At 48.5% G+C, this 17,876-nt stretch overlaps 1 protein-coding gene across 4 annotated transcripts in view; it reads right to left on the bottom strand.

The window, feature by feature from the left end:
* LOC147667205 (protein strawberry notch homolog 1-like) overlaps window positions 1-17,876 on the bottom strand; it is a 273,523-nt gene that overhangs the window by 39,207 nt on the left and 216,440 nt on the right. For all 4 annotated transcript variants that reach the window (XM_086948853.1, XM_086948851.1, XM_086948852.1 and 1 more), the window contains one exon: window positions 12,200-12,300. In XM_086948853.1, the coding sequence (XP_086804979.1) occupies window positions 12,200-12,300 (101 nt within the window). The remainder of the gene's footprint in view (window positions 1-12,199; window positions 12,301-17,876) is intronic.

Raw genomic sequence — 17,876 nt, 5'->3', positions numbered from 1 at the left:
CTTCAGTCACCTCTCTAGCTGGGTGCCCTATCCCAGAGGTGTGGGCACAGGTGCATGAGCCCTGTGCCCCTACAGTACCCAGGGCCATTCCTGGGCACTTTAAGTGCAATGATGCCATTAAGAGTATATGGTGCTGGTAGGTTGGCATTATGAACTCCACAGCACCATAACGGCTACACTGAAGACTGACAAGACTTATTTATTTATTTTATTTTAGGTTTTTATAGAGCGCGTAGTCACCCAAGAGTATCCCAGCGCTAAACCTCGTGGTCCTGATGGATGGAAGTGCGGGGGTGAAAGTGGTTTAAGGGAAAAGAAGGGTTTTGAGAGATTTCCTGAAGCGCATGAGGTTAGATTCTGATCTAAGTTTCAAGGGGAGCGCGTTCCATTGTTTCGCTGTGTGGACTGAGAAGCGGCGGCCTCCTGTCCGGGCCTTGTTCACCCTGGGTACCACAATAAGGTTTTCATGGTCCGATCGGAGCGCTCTAGTAGGTCTGTAGGGTGTGATCCAGTTGCTAAGGATTGGTGGGCCTGCGTTGTGCAGTACTTTGTGAGCCAGGCAAAGCGCCTTGAATATCACTCTTTCCCTGATCGGAAGCCAGTGTAGTTTTTTCAGTGCGGGTCTGGCTGATGTTCTGGCTGGGGTATTCGTAATCAGCCGGGCGGCGGCGTTCTGGGTTTTCTGTAGATATTTGGAGAGTGGTTTCCGGGGCTCCTAAGTAGATGGCGTTACTATAGTCCAGCTTGGACATAATTAGGCCTTGGATCAGCAGTAGTCGGGACTGGAAAGGGAGTAGCGAGAGCGCCTTTCTGCATGATCTTAGTAGGCCGTAGCAGATGCCGGCCGTTTTCCTTGCCTGGGTTCTGAGGGTGAGATCTTTCTCCAACCATACTCCCAAACTATTAACTTCCATCTTAGGGGCAGGGGGTTCACCCATACAGACGGGCCAGCAGTTTGGGGGTAGATTCAGTGTTTTATGCCCTAGGAGAAGAATCTCCGTTTTTGACACATTTAATTTCAGGGCTGAGTCGCTCATCCATTGATGGATATTGGAGAGGCAGTCATGGAGATTGGAAGGCTCTATCTTTGGGTGAGAGAGAGTCACCACCAGCTGAGTATCGTCGGCATAGCGAACGATGGTGACTCCAAATGGAGAGACCAACTCCTCCAGTGGGGCCATGTACACGTTAAATAACGTGGGGCTTAGTGATGAGCCCTGTGGCACGCCACACCGGAGGGGGATGGAGGGGGAGCGGCTTTCACCTTCCCAGACTTGGAAAGAGCGTTGGTAAAGAAAGGACGCGAGCCATTTCAGCGCTGTGTCTTTCACTCCGATGTTTCCTAGGCGTTGGGTTAAGACCTGGTGGCTGACGGTGTCGAAGGCCGCGCTCAGATCCAGGAGGACCACTGCCACTGATCCTCCTGTATCGAGAATTTCTCTGGTCTTCTCCACTGCTGCGAGGAGAGCAGTGTCAGTGCCCTGACCCGGTCGGAAACCAGTCTGAGAGTTCTTAAGGAGATGATTGGTTTCCAGGAATTGAGATAGCTTTTTATTTACCAGTTTCTCTGCAACCTTACCTATCCAGGGGAGGAGAGAGATTGGTCTATAATTTGAAAGATCCTCCGGGTCAAGTGAAGGTTTCTTAAGAAGCCCTTTCACGACCGCCTCCTTCCAACTCCAAGGGTCTTCACCCTTGGAGTTGGAAGGTTGGAGGTGTTAATTAGGTCGGTCAGCGAGGGTACTATGGTATGGGTGATATCTTTAAGAAATCTTATGGGTACTGGGTCGCTGGGGGCGCCACTCTTGATTGACGCAAATGTTGCTGCGACTTCCTCTAAACTGACAGGGCCGAATGACGCCAGATGGGGTGTCTCGGGTTTCGCGGAGGAATTCCTCTGTAAGGGAGGTAGGTCATTAATATTCCCAGTGGTGTCAGGTTTAGCAGCGGGAAGAGAGGCAAGGATTTTTTTAATTTTTTTGTCAAAAAAGGTAGCTAGATTGACGCATTTTTCTTCTGTTGCTTTGGGGTCCATGGGTTTTTGTGGGGGGTCAGGGACATGGAGGAGCTCTTTAAGGATAAGGAAGGTCTCCTTGGCTGAACAGGAGGAATTCTTTATCTTTTCCTCGTAGAAGGCACTTTTGGCATTACGGAGAGCTAATTTGTACGCTTTCATGGATAGCTGATAGGCGTCTTTCTCCTTCACAGACTTATCTTTCCTCCAAGTGCGTTCTGTCCTTTTGCACTCCTTCCTTAGTGCGTTCAGGGAAGGTGTGTACCATGGAGCTGGGTTGATCCTTTTGATGTGTTTAAGGGTGCTGGTTAGTGGGACAAGGCTGTCTAGGGAGTGGGTGAGCCAACCGTTCTCAGCACATTAAACCGCACTGATGCCAGTGTGGGATTTAATGTAAAATGCACCAGAGGGCATCTTAGAGATGCCCTCTGAAACCCTAACCTACAATCCACGTCTGGCTGCAGAGGCTGCCACACAACAGACATGTTGCTGGACCCCTCTGTAGGAAAGACCCCGCTCTCCTGGGCCTCCAACAATGCACATCCTGGGCGAGGTGCTAGGTCACCTCCCCCAGGATAGGAAGAGGGAAGCTTCAAAAGCATGCCGCCTCTGAGGTTCTCCAGACCATTGGCTGTACCCAGCAACCAGCCCCCACCAGTCCTGCCCCCCCACTCTGGCGTGACGACTGGCAGGAAAACCTACGTCAGGAAAAACTACGTCAGGAGGGGGGGGGGGGGGGGGGGTCCAGCCTGTGCCAACCCCACCACTCAGGTGGGGGAGACGAGGTGTAGCACGACCCCGGGTTCTGGCCATCTTGAAGCTGGTGAGCCCTGCCCTATCACAGCTAGGCTCCTGCCCCACTCCCACAGGAGAGGAGCAGGCTAAGGGGTGTACCCACCCCAGGGCAGGGACCCATTGGTCCGTGTCCTTGCCCTACCTGTAATGCCCCTAAATTCAGTATTTAGGGGCTCCCTGAACCTTCCTTCCTCAGATCCCGATACGAAAACAAGAAGGAAGATCAAGAAGAAGACCCGCCGTGCAGCTGCTAACAGGATGACAACAACTGACTTGGCCCCAGCCCTACCGGCCTGTCTATCCTGGAACCTGCTCCTGCTTAATCCCAGAGACTCCTGCAGACAGCAACATTGGGACACCCGGAGGACCTGCCTGCCTTGATCCTCTTGAAGACTCCTGGAGACTCCCATCAGCAGAGGCTCTGCTGCAATAACCCATCTGGTGCCAACCAGGAAGCTGCGGACCAGCCCACTATGCACCGGCCGAGCCAGAGCTGGGCTTAACCGAACCTAGACCACGAGGACGTCCCCCAGCGACTGGAACCCGAACTCCAGTGCCCAAAGACCCTCCTCGACGAACCAGCCGACGCCTGCAGACTCAGAACCAAGGGCCACCCCAAACGCGACCAGCCGAGGGTAAGCTTTTCCAACACCCAAAGACACCCCTGCACCCGGTGCCTTACAGCCACCTGTGCCTCCCTTTGGGGTACCTACCTGTGCTCCAAGATTCCAACTTACCTCTTGAAGTGGTGGTTGCCCCTGAGGAGTCTCCGTCCCTGAGCCTTCAGGCTTTTTCACCTTTTTTACCTTTCCCATTGAATAACATTGAGCCCCCGACGGCTCAAAAGCACCCTACACCCAGCCGCCCGAGTGCCGCTGGCTGTGACCCCTGTGTCCTATCCTACTTCCCCCCCCCCCCCCCCATGCCCTGAGCAAATGACCAGGAGCCCAGCTCCCACTGCTGCGTGGCCTGCTAGCCAGCAGACACCAACCGAAGGCCCCCCCTTCCCTCATTGGATATCATTGGGCCTACCTACTTCTGCACCCGGCCGCCCCTGTGCCGCTGGGAGTGAACTAACTGTACTTATCTGACCCTGGGGGACCCCTGAGTCTATGCCCAGAACCTTAACTTCACCAACCAAGTACTCACCTGGAAACCGGTACTTTACTTACCTTCTATTGGATAACATTGACTCGAAAAAATTGTGAAGTTTTGAAATCTGAAAATATTCGCATAAAATCAGCCAAATTTTGAATTCCGAAGTACTCACCTCTGATCAGGGGAGAAGCCAGTGCTGTACCTTTCAGCCCAGTACTGAACCGCAAAAGTAATCCCTAGCGGGGTTACTAGTAATCTGCATTTTCTCCATAGGAACCCATTGTCTGCTTTTCTAGAAGTGTCTACTTTTGAAAACCTGAAATATTCTTTAAAAATCACACAAAATACTGAAACGCAATTACGTACCCGTTTTGAGTTAAGACCCCAGTGCTGGCCCTAGGAGACCACTGCTGGGTTACAAAAGTAACGCGATCATACTATACCTGCAACCTGAACATTCTCCCATTGAATAACATTCTCAGATTTCCTTTGAAAAGTTTCTAAGTGTGAACTTTTAAAACCGCTTTATATTCATGAAAATTCACTACAGTAACTAAAACGTTTTTGCTAACCTGGTTTCAGCTGAGACCCCAGGACTGAATCCAAGATCTAGTCCTGGGACTACAAAAGTAATCTATATAGTAATCAACTGTACTTACATGTGAAAAACCCATTGAGCTCAATGCTATAGTGTGTTTTAGGATTGTGTTGCTTACGGTCAATACTGTATTAATTGTGTGCACAAACTTTGTTGCTCCTTTGCAAAGTAATTACATGAGAGAACTCCTAACAAGAAAAGTATATTTTTATAACTGTTGGTTCTAAAAATAAAACACCTATATCTGTGGATATAAAAACAATTGGCCTGGAGTTCAGTCCTCGAGTGTGTGAAACCTTTTGCAGACTGAGTGTGTACAACATATGCTTTACACTGTCCTCTGGTACTGCCTTACTGCTCGACCAAGCTACCACTTGAGAGTAAGGTCAGTTCTGACTTTAACGTCTGTTATACCTCTGGGGTTGGTGGACTCTATACACACTGTACTTCATTCTAGTCCAGTAGATATAGAGCCACTCTCTCACAATGGTTCTGAGTGAGAAGCATGAAGGTGAGATGTAACTTCTGACAGCTCTAACAGGGTGGTGTACTATGGTTGAAAGGCCCATGGGGGAGCTACCAAAATCAGTGTGAGTGATGTTCGCCTGAGTTTCCGAACCAGAAAGAGTGACAGAGGCGGAAAAGCGTAGGTAAATATCCCTGACCAATTCATCTATAGGGCATTGCCTTTGGAGAGAGAGTGTGCAAACCTGGATGCGAAGTTTGGGAAATGTGCATGGTCTACTGTGGCAAACTGATCTATTTGTGGGTATTCCCATTGTTGAAAGTATGGAAGGAGAACTTGGGGATGAAGTTCCCACTCATGTATTTGCTGCCTCCGTCTGCTGAGGAGGTCGGCAATTTGATGGTTCACTCCTGGAAGCTGTTCTGCCACAAGGTGAATTTTGTGATGGATTGCCCATTTCCAAATTGTCTATGACAGGTGTAACAGTTGCAGTGTGTGCCCCTTCCTGTTTTTGTACATGGCACATCGCGGTCATGATGTCTGAACGGACTAGCACACCGTTGCCTGTCAGATGAGACTGAAAAGGTTTCAGGCCAGAAATACTGCTAGAAGCTATAGATAGCTGATGTGGAGACGTTTGTGTTTGCCGTTCCAGAGACCCTGAATTATGTAATGATGGAGATGTGCACACAAACCTGTGAGAGATGCATTTACTGTTAGCTCTATCTGTGGAATAGGTTCGATGAAAGGCTGTACTTTTGATAAATTTTGTGGGTTTCACCATTGCAGAGAGAAATGGTTGCGGCGGTGTACCAACACTAGATCTATTAAATTGGCCCTGTGACTGATTCCACTGATGTGCTAAGCATTCTTGTAGTGGATGCATGTGTTGTCTTGCATGAGGGACTATTGCAATGCAGAACGCCATCATACCTAGTAGCTGCATAAAAGTTCTGGCTGGCAAGGTTTGGAACTGCAGCAATAGAGTCTGGATATTGAAAATTCTGGCTGCATTGGGAGAGGCTGGAGCCATGTGTGTGTTGAGAGTGGCTCCAAGATAAGATTGTATCTGTGAAGACTGTAGGTGAGACTTTTGCATTAGGACTGTGAAACCCAATTGGTAGAGTAGGTGTAGCTTGGTCAGAGTATGTTCTAGGCACTTTTGGTGTTTGCTGGCTTTGATGAGCCAGTCGTCTAGGTATGGGAAGAAGTGAATTTGTTGTTTTCTAAGATGAGCTGCCACCACCGCTAGACATTTGGTAAACATTCTAGGAGCTATAGTTACTCCGAATGGGAGTACTTTGAACTGGAAGTGTTTGCCTGCTATCACAAATCTGAGAAAAACAGAAATATGAATCATTTAAGTCTAGTGTAGACATAAAATCAACTTGCTGAAGGAAGTGAAAGGGCCAGTTACAGCATTACCATATTGATGTGTTCTGAGAGTATGTAGTAGTTTAACACTCTTAGATCCAAAATTGGTCTTAAGCAGCCGCCCTTTTTGGGGATTAGAAAATAGAGAGTAAACCCATGAACCTTGGTACTGTAATGGAACTGGTTCTACAACTCCTTTCCCTAAGAGAGATTGCACCTCTTAATAATTGTTTGAGTAACTGTAAATGGTCTGACGCAGATGTGGAATGTTTGGAGAATTGGTGGTAAGCTACAGGCAATAACCATGTTGGATAGTGTTTATAACCCATTTGTCGGTTGTTATGGATTGCCAAATGGGAGAAACTGTTGAAGACTTCCCCCAACAGGTGTTGAGTGATCGAGGGAAGTGTGGACAAGTCACTGTTTGTTAGGGGAAGGGGTGTTGTGCAGTGTGACGGCTTTATCCCTACCTTTGGAATGGTTTCCTCTATATCCTCGTCTATAGAAACCTCTGGAGATAAAGGACTGAATGTTTTTTTTATAAGAGGAAGCATTTGGGTCTGAGGATGTTGTTTTAGACACTGCTCTGCAAAATGAGCAGCGACAGGAGCCCCTATTTGATGGGGGCTGGATTGCTCCCATGGACTTTGCCACTTTGGTATTTTTTTTCATTTTTGCTAAGGACTGGTCAACTACAAGAGCAAACAGGTGTTCTTTGTCAAAGGGGGGTGTTTAAAATGGACTGTTGAGCTTCTGGCTTAAACCCCGAAATCCTAATGCATTCTAAGGAGAAATATGGTATTCTTTTCCCTAGCTGCGGTGTTAGGTGCATCTAGAGCACCTCTGATTGAAGATTTAGAGATTAATTTTCCCTCTTCGACTAACTGTTGTGCCTTAGCTTTGTGTTCTTCTGGGAGGAATTGGAGCAGTTGCTCCAGGTCATCCCAATAGGCCGTGCCGTACCTACCTAGTATGCCTTGCATGTTTGCAATGTGCAAGTGGTTGGCAGCTTGAACAGCCACTCATTTTCCGGAGGCATCTATAAGCTTAGATTCTTTGTCTGAGGGAGGTGCATCACCAGAAGTTTGTGAATTAGCTCTTTTGTGAGCATTGGCCACTACTAGGGAGTCGAGTGGTAATTCTCTTTCGATAAATACAGGATCTGATGGCGAGAGATTATATTTTTTATCTACTCTTGGAATTAAACACATGCTTGTACAGGGTTTTTGAAGATATCCTCTGCAAGCATCATCATGCCTTTAAGCATGGGGAGTGTTTGGCTTCACCTGTGTGTGGACACAAGTGTTTAAAAAAAAAAAGTCTTCTTCGAAGGACTCTTTATGTAAGGGCACCCCATGATACGCTGCTGCTCTAGCAATGGCTTGTTGAAAAGCCATGTTATCTTCTGGTGGTGATGGCTTTGCAAGGTAAAGGTATGCGTCATTATCTAATGGAGGGTCAATGGTGTAATCATTCCATGGGTCTACAGGCAAATGTGTCCTCATCAATATGATCCCCATCTGGATCTGTATGTGGAGTTCCGAGGTGTTGTCTGTATGGGATCCTCAATTATTAACTGTGGAGAAGATGGTGGAGAGGGTTGTGGGGCAGGATAAGCAGGGCTGATAAAGTTGGAGATCAGGTTTGGCTGTCCTCTATACACCTGCAATTACAAGGGTCACGTAAGCTACCACCCAGATATGTGGGTCCCTTTTATCCTTACCTTCCAGGTAGTGCGTTCATGCAAGTGGGCTAGGGTGCCTCCTGCCAGCTTTCCTCAGGCATTATACTCAAGTCGTCCCACCTTGCTAGTTGTGTCGATAAAGCTAATTCACATTTGGAAAGCTCGATTTCTGATGCATTCGATCAAATAGTCCATCTGGTTGAGTAGACTCTCACTAGACAGAAACCATCAGCTGAGTGAGTCAGTGAAGAACTGCTCTCGCTCAACAAGAACTGTAAGCGCTTGAAGCGTTCTTTGTTTAGAGCCTAAGACTCAGTCAGTAAAACAAATTATTTGATGGCCCTTAAAGCAGATCAGGACCGCACTAAACAATCTCGCCATGATTTCTACACCAACAAAACTCTTTCTGCTCAGAACTCCTCGCGAGAAGACTTTGCTATTGTCAAGTTCCTCTCTTCATTGCCTCAAGTTTCAGGTTCAACTGCGCCTTTGGAGGATGAATGTAATGCTTTAGCTCAGTTTTTCCTCAGGCAAAGTAGCAACTATTTACGCCGCTTTTCCAGTATACTCCAGAGACGCCCTTGTCTTAACACCTGGTTTGAAGCGTTGGATGACTGCTCTAGGTTGCTCTATATCAAACCTACTGAACCAAAGAAGTTGTCTCCTCTTACCACATCAGTCAAATCTGGCTCCCTGCTTGCCCCAGCTTCCCTCTCCATTTTAGAGCTAGAGGTAGAAAAAGCTGTCAAGCCTGTGCTTTGCAAGCTACTTAATAGCTACCATCAAGCCCTAAAACTATCTGCCATCTCACAGTTACCATCCCCCCCCCCCCAAACCCGACCCCTCCCTGCCCCTCCGGCCAGCTGCAGCTTCACCGTGGGACTCCTGGTCAGGCATAGGTGCCTGGGGAGGGCCCTCACAAGTTACATCTCCCCTAGGGGTGCACCGGTGCCCAAAATCAAGGCGTGTGCGCCCTTCTTCCCCTCCACCGAAAAGGCACTACAGGGAGAGACCAGTGCTGTTGTGTGGCCCAGAGGGCCTAGTCAGGAAAGTATGGAACCCACTGGTTTTTTCTTGGACTGTCTGGCATGGTTAAGCTGGTTCAGTAGGGGTTCTCGGGGAGCGCCCTCTCACATCTCTTGCGACCCCTGCGTGATACATAGGCACCAAAAATCAAGGTGCACGCCATATCCTACCTCCCATTGAGACGGTGCTGCAGGGTGAGACCAGTGCAGTCGTGAAACCCTGGCGGCCTACTTAACACTGAGGCTCCCACTGGTCTTTCCCTGGCTTCTTCTCCTGGCTGCGGCTGTGCATAGGTCTTGTAGGGCGACTGGAGGCTTCCTGGGGTGGAAAACTCCCTCTTCACTCACCTCCTTTGAGTGGTGCACCGGCGCCATAATAGAGGCGCACAACCTTCCAGCCCGAGGAGATGCTATGGGGTGAGGTCAGCCCTGCAAGTGTGGTCCTACTCACCGGCGGAGGTCCTGGTAGTACTTCCATTGTTCTTCCCACCAGACTACAGCTTTACTTCGAATCTGTTGGACCATTGGTGGGGGCCTGAGGAGCACTATAGTTTGCGTACGCCTCCCAGAGTTGTACACAGATGTCACTGCCAGGACGCAGGCCCTCCTTCCCAGAGTTAGGGTCGAAGAGTAGGCTAACACTGTCGTGAGGCCCAGACTTGGGGCTTCCCAGGGGTGGCCCCTGCCCATTCCCCCTGCACAGTTGAACGGTCAGAGGAGGCCTTCCCTTGAGATCCACTTGAGGAACCGTAACGTTCCGCAGACCCAGAGTTGCATCTCTTGGCCCCTTGCCGCTGCCTTTCAACTGACAGTGGACTGCCCTCTCCACTACGTGGAAGGGTCACACTAGATTACTTCTTCCGGTCGGGGCGACTTTAGGGGCCTGCCACAGACCTTTTTGCTCGCCCTCCAGGCGACGTGGCCAGTGGCCACGGGGCTGTATAAACATTAGTACACCATTTGCTACCTTCCTCCGTTGTGCGGAAACTACTGAAGTGCACCCTTGAACCCCCCCTGCCTGGGAGTCAGTTTCCGCTTATCTGCACTTTCCAGAGCTAGCACGCCATCTCCAAGTCCAACGCAAGACACTAACACTATAACTCAATACAGTGTCCCTCCTCCCCCTCTCATCCCTTCATCTTTCCACTGTTGCGGCCCCTGCTACTAACCAGCCACATCTAGGCCAGGAAACACATGGCGTCCCAAAGCATGGCGACATACACAAGCATGGAGTCTCCTATAGGAAATGGTCAATCAAACATCCTTTATTCTGCATGCTTATGTTATAACACATTGTGGAACCTGTACTGGCCGATGTGTGCAGAAGGTTTGCGAGTCAAATGCAAAAAAAAAAGTTTTAAAAAAAAATCATCATAATTGGATGATTCAGAAGCAAACCTAACCGTTCCCATTTTCACCCTATAGCAACTGGAGGGTTCAGGCATACAAGATTGCAACTCTTCCATCAACACAGTGGTGTATCAGATAAAGATTGTGGAGAGTTACTCACCAAGGGAAGGCAATAGGAAAAGCAGCTGAAGCACCACATGAACGATTGGTAACTGCTGGCAGTCTATTTTGCAGGCAAATGTGTCCAGAGAAGAGCAGTTTGGAGAACTGGGGTTTGGGGTTGCGGGTGGGGTAAAGGCCTTTCACTAGAGAATTAGAGTCAAACTGCAACATTGATTGAGGAGGCATTACCAGAAGATAGTCAAGAAGGAAAGATTGCACTTTAGGGACACAGAATTTGGGTCTTGTAGGCAGATGTGTCCACAACCAAAACCTCCTCTCACAGTTGAGCCAGACTGGGATGGCCTTTAGAATAGTAAACCACTTCAAAAAGGCTACTATTCCGGAGTACCTTTGCTAGTTAGCAGAGTCAAGTATTGTCCTCAGGCAAAAGGAAGAAGCATTTCTTGAGAAAGGAGATTTGAGCAAAGATGGCCAAGCTTCATTTGTTGTCTTGCTGTAGGGTCTCAAACGTCTAAACGATGGATCTTTCTGGCATTATGTTTACCCCACACAAGGTAATGTTTCCCATTGCTGGGGGAGGGGGGCCGGGGTGGCGATAAGGCCCCCCCCCCCAAATACAATACTGACTCAAACTCACACTCTGCCTTTCCAGATTAACCAATTTGTGAGTTGTCCAGATGCATCGAGGCTAAAGTGGCCAAATCAAGAGGAGTTATTTGGGTCATGTAAGGATGTGGGTGTAGGCATTTCGATATTTTGAGTTCATTCCACCAGGAGTGGCTGCTCTCTAAAGCGTTCTCTTGAAGACTAGGCCTGGAGGACATTACAAGAAACAGCAACAGATCAGAAGAATTCCCATTCATGGAAGTTTCAACATGCATAATTCTCACCTACACTGCTGGCATAGAATATAACACTTCAACTAGCTTGAAGCAAAGTTTCAATGCTATTAAACACATAAAGGTAAGGTTTATCCGACCGGAAAAGTAGTATCTCTTTACTGCTTTTCCTCCTGATATCGATGGGCATTGGAAAGTTGATTCTAGGGACATTCTGAACATGAATTCTATAGGTGTAAGCTAGCTAATAGCCGTCGCACAGTCATTAAACAGAGATATTTTTTGCTCGCTCTTCATTTCTGGATGAACATTTATGTGGTTTTGATTCATAGGAGCAGATGAGGAAGGCTGCTTGGGAGGTGGTAATTTCGTACAAAAAGTGCTGCTTCCTTTGGAGGATTATGTAGCTGGACTTCATGCACTGCTAAGTTGATGATGGTTACTGTCCTTCCACAGACTCACATGATTTGCAGCCCTTGGAATATCAGACAGGTGTATGCAAGTAATGCTTTTTACATGATAATGCATGATCCTTGCCTCCATGTCCTTAATAGAAATGTCTTAACTCTAGTTAGGAAATGTTATATTCTCTCAATATGCACATATATGGTCAACTATGAGGCAAAGAAATACATCAAGCATAAAGATCTATCAATTTCAGGGACAACACATAATACGAGAACGCAGATCCAGAAACACTTGTTTTACCAGTTATCCTACTTGAGTGAAGAATACTTTAATGGTGACAATACACAATTAATTTTAAGTTAGCTAACAAGCCATGATTTTTTTTTTAAACTTCTGTACTTATGATTACAAGTCCAAATACTCACCAAGGTGGGCGAAAAACTTCTCATTTTGAGATCATCATTAATCCATATTCTTGCAACATCTTTACTGGGGAAATCTTTTTTAGCACCATTGCTTAAATCAGCTGCCAAGTGAAAACATTTTAAATTAAAAATTGCAACTTCTGTAAACTACTCAACAATGTCTACAGTCTAAAGCTATTTGAACAGTGAAAGCTACAATAACTTCGACATGTGAATGTAACATGGTTTTCGTGAAATACATTGCACAGAAACCTAGAATTAAACACCACAGTAGAATAGACTTTACTAGCCAAGAATAAGGTTGGTCTTCGCTTTGCCACTATGGAAAATACAAATCTACAAAAGGATTTCAGAGTGTAAGCAATGTCAACTGAACTGGTTCTGCATCATAGAATTATTCATTAAAGTCATAAATGTTAGAATTATTAGCGACAATTGGTGCCAAGAGAGACATAGCATTCAACTGGAAACAGGAAGAAAAAAAAAAATCAGAAATAGGTTCATAGAAAACAAATGTTACAATTGCTCCCGTATTTTGGGACCCCAAAGCACGTCACCAATATACACATTGACCATAATTCAGCAGAAAGGGTGAAAAATTAAACAGCGTTTTATGCTGCTGCACCCTTTCTGGAAGCCTATCACAGGCAAGGTTTTACGGACTGTAGACTTTTAAAAGCACAAGAAAATAATATTTTCTCAAGACTACACTGCATCATCAATGGCAATACCTGCTTTAAAATACAATAGAAATGATGAAAAGCACAGCCCTTTAGGCTTGCAGTGAGAAAGCTGAAAACATGTACTGTCCCTTAAAAACTAGAGGAGCTTCCACGACTCATGGTGTTTGGTGATGCAGCTGCCTCACACAATTTATTTTGGCTCAACCTTGGAAAAGATAAATCATATAGTGCAGATTGCACTGCGTCTTTCATTTAGGATAGATTAAAAAGGTTAGAGTGCCCGAATAACTAAGGAGACTGATTATTCATCTATACCAAGACCATGTTTTGAGAAGGTTTGCAATGACTGCCAGGTGCTTTGCCAACTTATGCCAAAGGGATATTTCTCAGGCAGGCCATCGTGGCTGTTTTCCCCTTGTAGAATTTGGTCTGCCTGGTAAAGATGTATTTGCTAATTGGTAGCATAAGAGAATGCAGGCTACTATTTACCTGGAGATGAATTCTTTAGAAGGTAGACAGACCCGGACGTACGTGACTGACAGTGCTGTTTGGACTACCTTACGGTTTTGGTATTGTCTACTTAATAAAAGAACTCTTAACATTTAAAGAATGCAAGGCAAGCTCTGCTTCCAATGATTAATTGGGAACGAATCGTACAAAAGCGATGGTCTTATTTAGAACTCAGCTACTACTTTAGGGATTAACAAGTGGTGAGTTCTCAAAGCCATCGAGTTAACATGGAATACCACTATGTAAGGCACTCCTGGTGAATATTACTGCTAGGTGGAACCCAGTTTTCCATGACGCATGCTCCATCGAAGCCTTGTGTACAAGCTCAAATAGTAGCCCAACCAATTTGGTTAAAACCAAATTCAACTTCCAATGAGGAGATGGCAATCTTATATTCTTAAGGCCTTCTACAATGTCTCTGTTGACATGTCCTGTGTAGAATAGCTGGCCAGGCATTTGTATACTGTAGTAGCAGTGATAGAAACCTGTACAAGCAAACTAAGTTAGACTAAGCCAGATGAATAATTATTTCTGCTTGGATGTGGCAAATAAAATCTACCCTGAGAATCAAGTTAAGTATATGTAATAGTTGAGAGTTCCTGGCATGTGAATTACTCTTATAGATAGACTTCTGGCGAAAGCTTAAGTCCAAAGTTTTAGAGATTCAATGGAGAGAGGTATATACATAATGCCACCCTACTTGTTCAGGTAATGCACTTTTGTTCTATTGTCTATCTGGAAAATAACAGTACTCTGTCAGAGCAGGCAGGAAGGTCCTGAGAGCCACTCGACTGCAGCCATGCATTAACACAAAACGTTATTACAATATGGGCTCCCACAACAGGTGAGAACATTCACATCATGGTTGAGGCCCACGAAGGGTACAAAACAGAAGTATTCCATTAATTGGTCAAATCCCCAGCAGAAAATACCAACTGAGGGAATTTTCACAACTTACACTGAAGTAGCAGTACCAAACCAATACAGAGCATATGAGGATTTAGAAATCCCACTCACTTAATCCGGAACACATGAACTGGGTCCTAGGCGCCCTACTGAACAAGTTACTTACCTTCGGTAACGATATATCTGTAAGAAACATTAGTTAGTGTTAGATTCCTTACCTTAGAATATCCCCAGGCGTCAGTCTGGATCCGGAAACTTTTGCGTAGCAGTACCCCTGCGCGTCGGTAGGCGTCGTCTGCAGGCGTCCCCTGCGGCTCCGCGTCCGTCGTCGGCGTCGTGCGCCGTGATGACGTCGCTGGAGTACATAGACGCCGCCTCCGCGCGCTGACGTCAGTTCTTTGCACACAGCTTTTCTGCGCCAGGAGACGCAGAGCCATGAGAGAACCAACACTGGTGCCATGTACAAACTAGGGCCCTGAAAGGGATGACCTTAACCCTAGGTATCAGTTCGCAGAACGGGGAGGATGGGTGGGTTCGGTAAGGAATCTAACACTAACTAATGTTTCTTACAGATATATCGTTACCGAAGGTAAGTAACTTGTTCATCTGAAAGAAACACGTTAGTGTTAGATTCCTTACCTTAGAATACATACCCCAGCAATACCAACCCCGGTGGTGGGTCTGCGAACCAATACAAAACTACACCAGAAAGTCCTGGAGGACAGAACGGCCAAAGAAGCCATCCCTCCGGACTTGACTGTCCAGGCAGTAGTGCCTCGCAAAGGTGTGCAGCGAGGCCCACGTAGCCGCTTGGCAAATGTCCTGCAAGGGGACTCCCCGGCCCAGGGCAGTAGTAGCCGCCGTGGCCCGAGTGGAATGGGCCCTCAGCCCAACAGGAGGCTCCTTCCGAGCCAAAGAGTAGCACGCTTTGATGCAGAGGACGACCCATCGAGAGATGGTTCGCTTACAAACCGCCCGTCCCTTCTTCGCACCCACGTAGCCAACAAACAGTTGGTCATCCACCCGGAACTGGCGTGTGCGATCCATGTAGAATGAAAGCGCACGTTTTGGGTCCAGACGGTGGAGCCGCTCTTCATCCTTCGAAGGATGCGGAGGCGGGAAGAAAGAAGGGAGGGTGATGGACTGCCCGATGTGAAAGGCCGAAACAACCTTGGGCAGGAAAGAAGGTCTAGTCCTCAGAACCACCTTGTCAGGATGAATGGACAGGAAAGGAGGTTGGACAGAAAGAGCCTGGAGCTCACTCACTCTCCTGGCAGAGGTGATGGCAACCAGGAAAGCCGTCTTTAAAGTCAGGAGACGGAGAGGACAAGAATGAAGGGGCTCAAAGGGAGAACACATCAGGAAGGTCAGAACCAGGTTCAAATCCCACTGAGGCATCACAAACGGAACAGGTGGAAACATGTGAGTGATGCCTTTTAAGAACCGAGTTACAATCGGGGATTTGAACAAAGAAGGCTGATCAGGAAGCCTCAAAAAGGCTGAAAGGGCAGAAAGGTAGCCCTTGATAGTGCCCAGAGCAGAGCCCTGCTGGGCAAGAGAAAGAAGAAACAGAAGAACCTCCGAAAGAGGGGCAGAGAGAGGATCCACAGCCTTTGCTGTGCACCATGCCACAAATCTGTTCCACCGACAGGCGTATACCGACTTAGTGGAGGGACGCCTGGCTGCCAGAACAACATCACAGACTTCAGGAGGCAAGTCAAATGGCCTCAACTGCCGCCGCTCAATCTCCAAGCATGGAGGTGGAGACTGGACAGGTTCGGGTGGAGGACCGTCCCCTGCTGCTGCGACAGAAGGTCCTCCTGAAGAGGCAGGCGGATCGGGGGACCGACTGACATGCTGAGTAGCTCGGGATACCAGTACCTTCGAGCCCAGTCCGGAGCCACAAGGATAACTTGGGCCCGGTCGCGCCTGATCTTCTTCAGCACTCTGGGCAGAAGTGGTATAGGCGGAAAGGCGTATAACAGACCGCAACTCCACTCGCGCCGAAAGGCGTCGCCGTGCGAGTGCCGTCTTGAAAACTCCAACGCGCAGAACTGATGACATTGCGCGTTCTCTTCTGTGGCGAATAGATCTAACCAAGGCTCTCCCCATTGCAGAAAGATGCCTTGCGCCACGTCCGAGTTCAGACGCCATTCGTGATCCATCGAGCACCGACGGCTGAGTTCGTCCGCCCTGGCGTTCAGAGAACCTGCCAGGTGTTGAACCGTCAGAGTCACGCCCTGACGTTCCAGCCATTGCCAGAGGCGCAGAGCCTCCTGGCAAAGGGTCCACGACCCCACTCCGCCTTGTTTGTTGCAGTACCACATGGCGGTGGTGTTGTCGATGAACACCTGCACTACACTCCCGTTGACAAAGGGGAGGAATGCCTTCAGTGCCAGACGAATCGCCCGCAGCTCCAACAGATTGATATGGAGCCGGGACTCCGCCGGAGACCAGATGCCTCTGATCTCTGCCTCTCCCAAGTGGCCACCCCAGCCCTGGAGGGACGCATCCGTCACGACAACGTGCTCCGGTTGGAGAAGGGAGAGGGACTTGCCCCTGACCCAATCGCGGTCCGTAAGCCACCACTGCAGTTGTCTCGCAGTGCCCTCCGAGATCAAGACGTGGTCGGACAAGTTGCCCTGATGCTGGGCCCACTGAAACTTCAGGTCCCACTGCAGAGCCCGCATCCGCCACCTGGCGTGATGCACCAGAAGGATGCAGGAAGCCATCAGTCCCAGCAGCCGCAGCGTCAACCTGACCGAGACTCGGGATAGCGGCTGAAAGATGGGAATCAAAGCCTGAATATCCCGAACCCGCCGTTCCGGAGGATAAACCCGAAACTGCGCCGAGTCCAGAACCGCTCCGATGAAAAGGAGCTTTTGAGAGGGACACAGGTGTGATTTCGGCACGTTGATGGAGAACCCCAGGTCGTGCAAGAGGTCTGCCGTCATCTGAAGGTGGTGGACGACTGTTTGGGGCGAGCCCGCCTTCAACAACCAATCGTCTAGGTAGGGGAAGACTGAAACCCCCAACCTGCGCAGATGGGCTGCGACCACCGCCATCACCTTTGTGAACACCCGTGGGGCGCTGGTAAGGCCGAAGGGGAGCACGATAAACTGAAAGTGCTCCAGGCCTACCGTGAACCGCCGGTAACGCCGGTGGGCCGGCAGGACGGGGATGTGGAAATAGGCGTCCTGCAAGTCCAACGCTACCATCCAGTCTTGTGGGTCTAGAGCAGCCAAGACCTGAGCTAACGTCAACATCTTGAACTTCTCCTTCCGGAGGAAGCCGTTGACGTTCCTTAGATCCAAGATAGGACGTAGGCCCCCTTGTCCTTCTTGGGCACCAGAAAGTAGTGGGAATAGCAACCACGCCCTACTTCTGGCCCAGGAACGCGCTCGATGGCCCCCTTGGCCAAGAGGGCCGTAACTTCCTCCTGCAGAAGCGTCAAGTGGTCCCCCGACACACGGTGGTTCTGCGGTGGCATGGCTGGAGGAGAGGTCTCGAAGGGGAGGGAGTAGCCCCTTCGGACGATTTGCAGCACCCACCTGTCCGAAGTGATCGTGCGCCAGTGA

This window comes from Lissotriton vulgaris, unplaced genomic scaffold (genome assembly GCF_964263255.1).
Source record: "Lissotriton vulgaris unplaced genomic scaffold, aLisVul1.2 SCAFFOLD_2906, whole genome shotgun sequence".
Taxonomy (NCBI): Eukaryota; Metazoa; Chordata; class Amphibia; order Caudata; family Salamandridae; genus Lissotriton; species Lissotriton vulgaris.
Note: the sequence above shows the minus strand (reverse complement) of the source record. Positions and strands in the feature narration are given on the sequence as shown.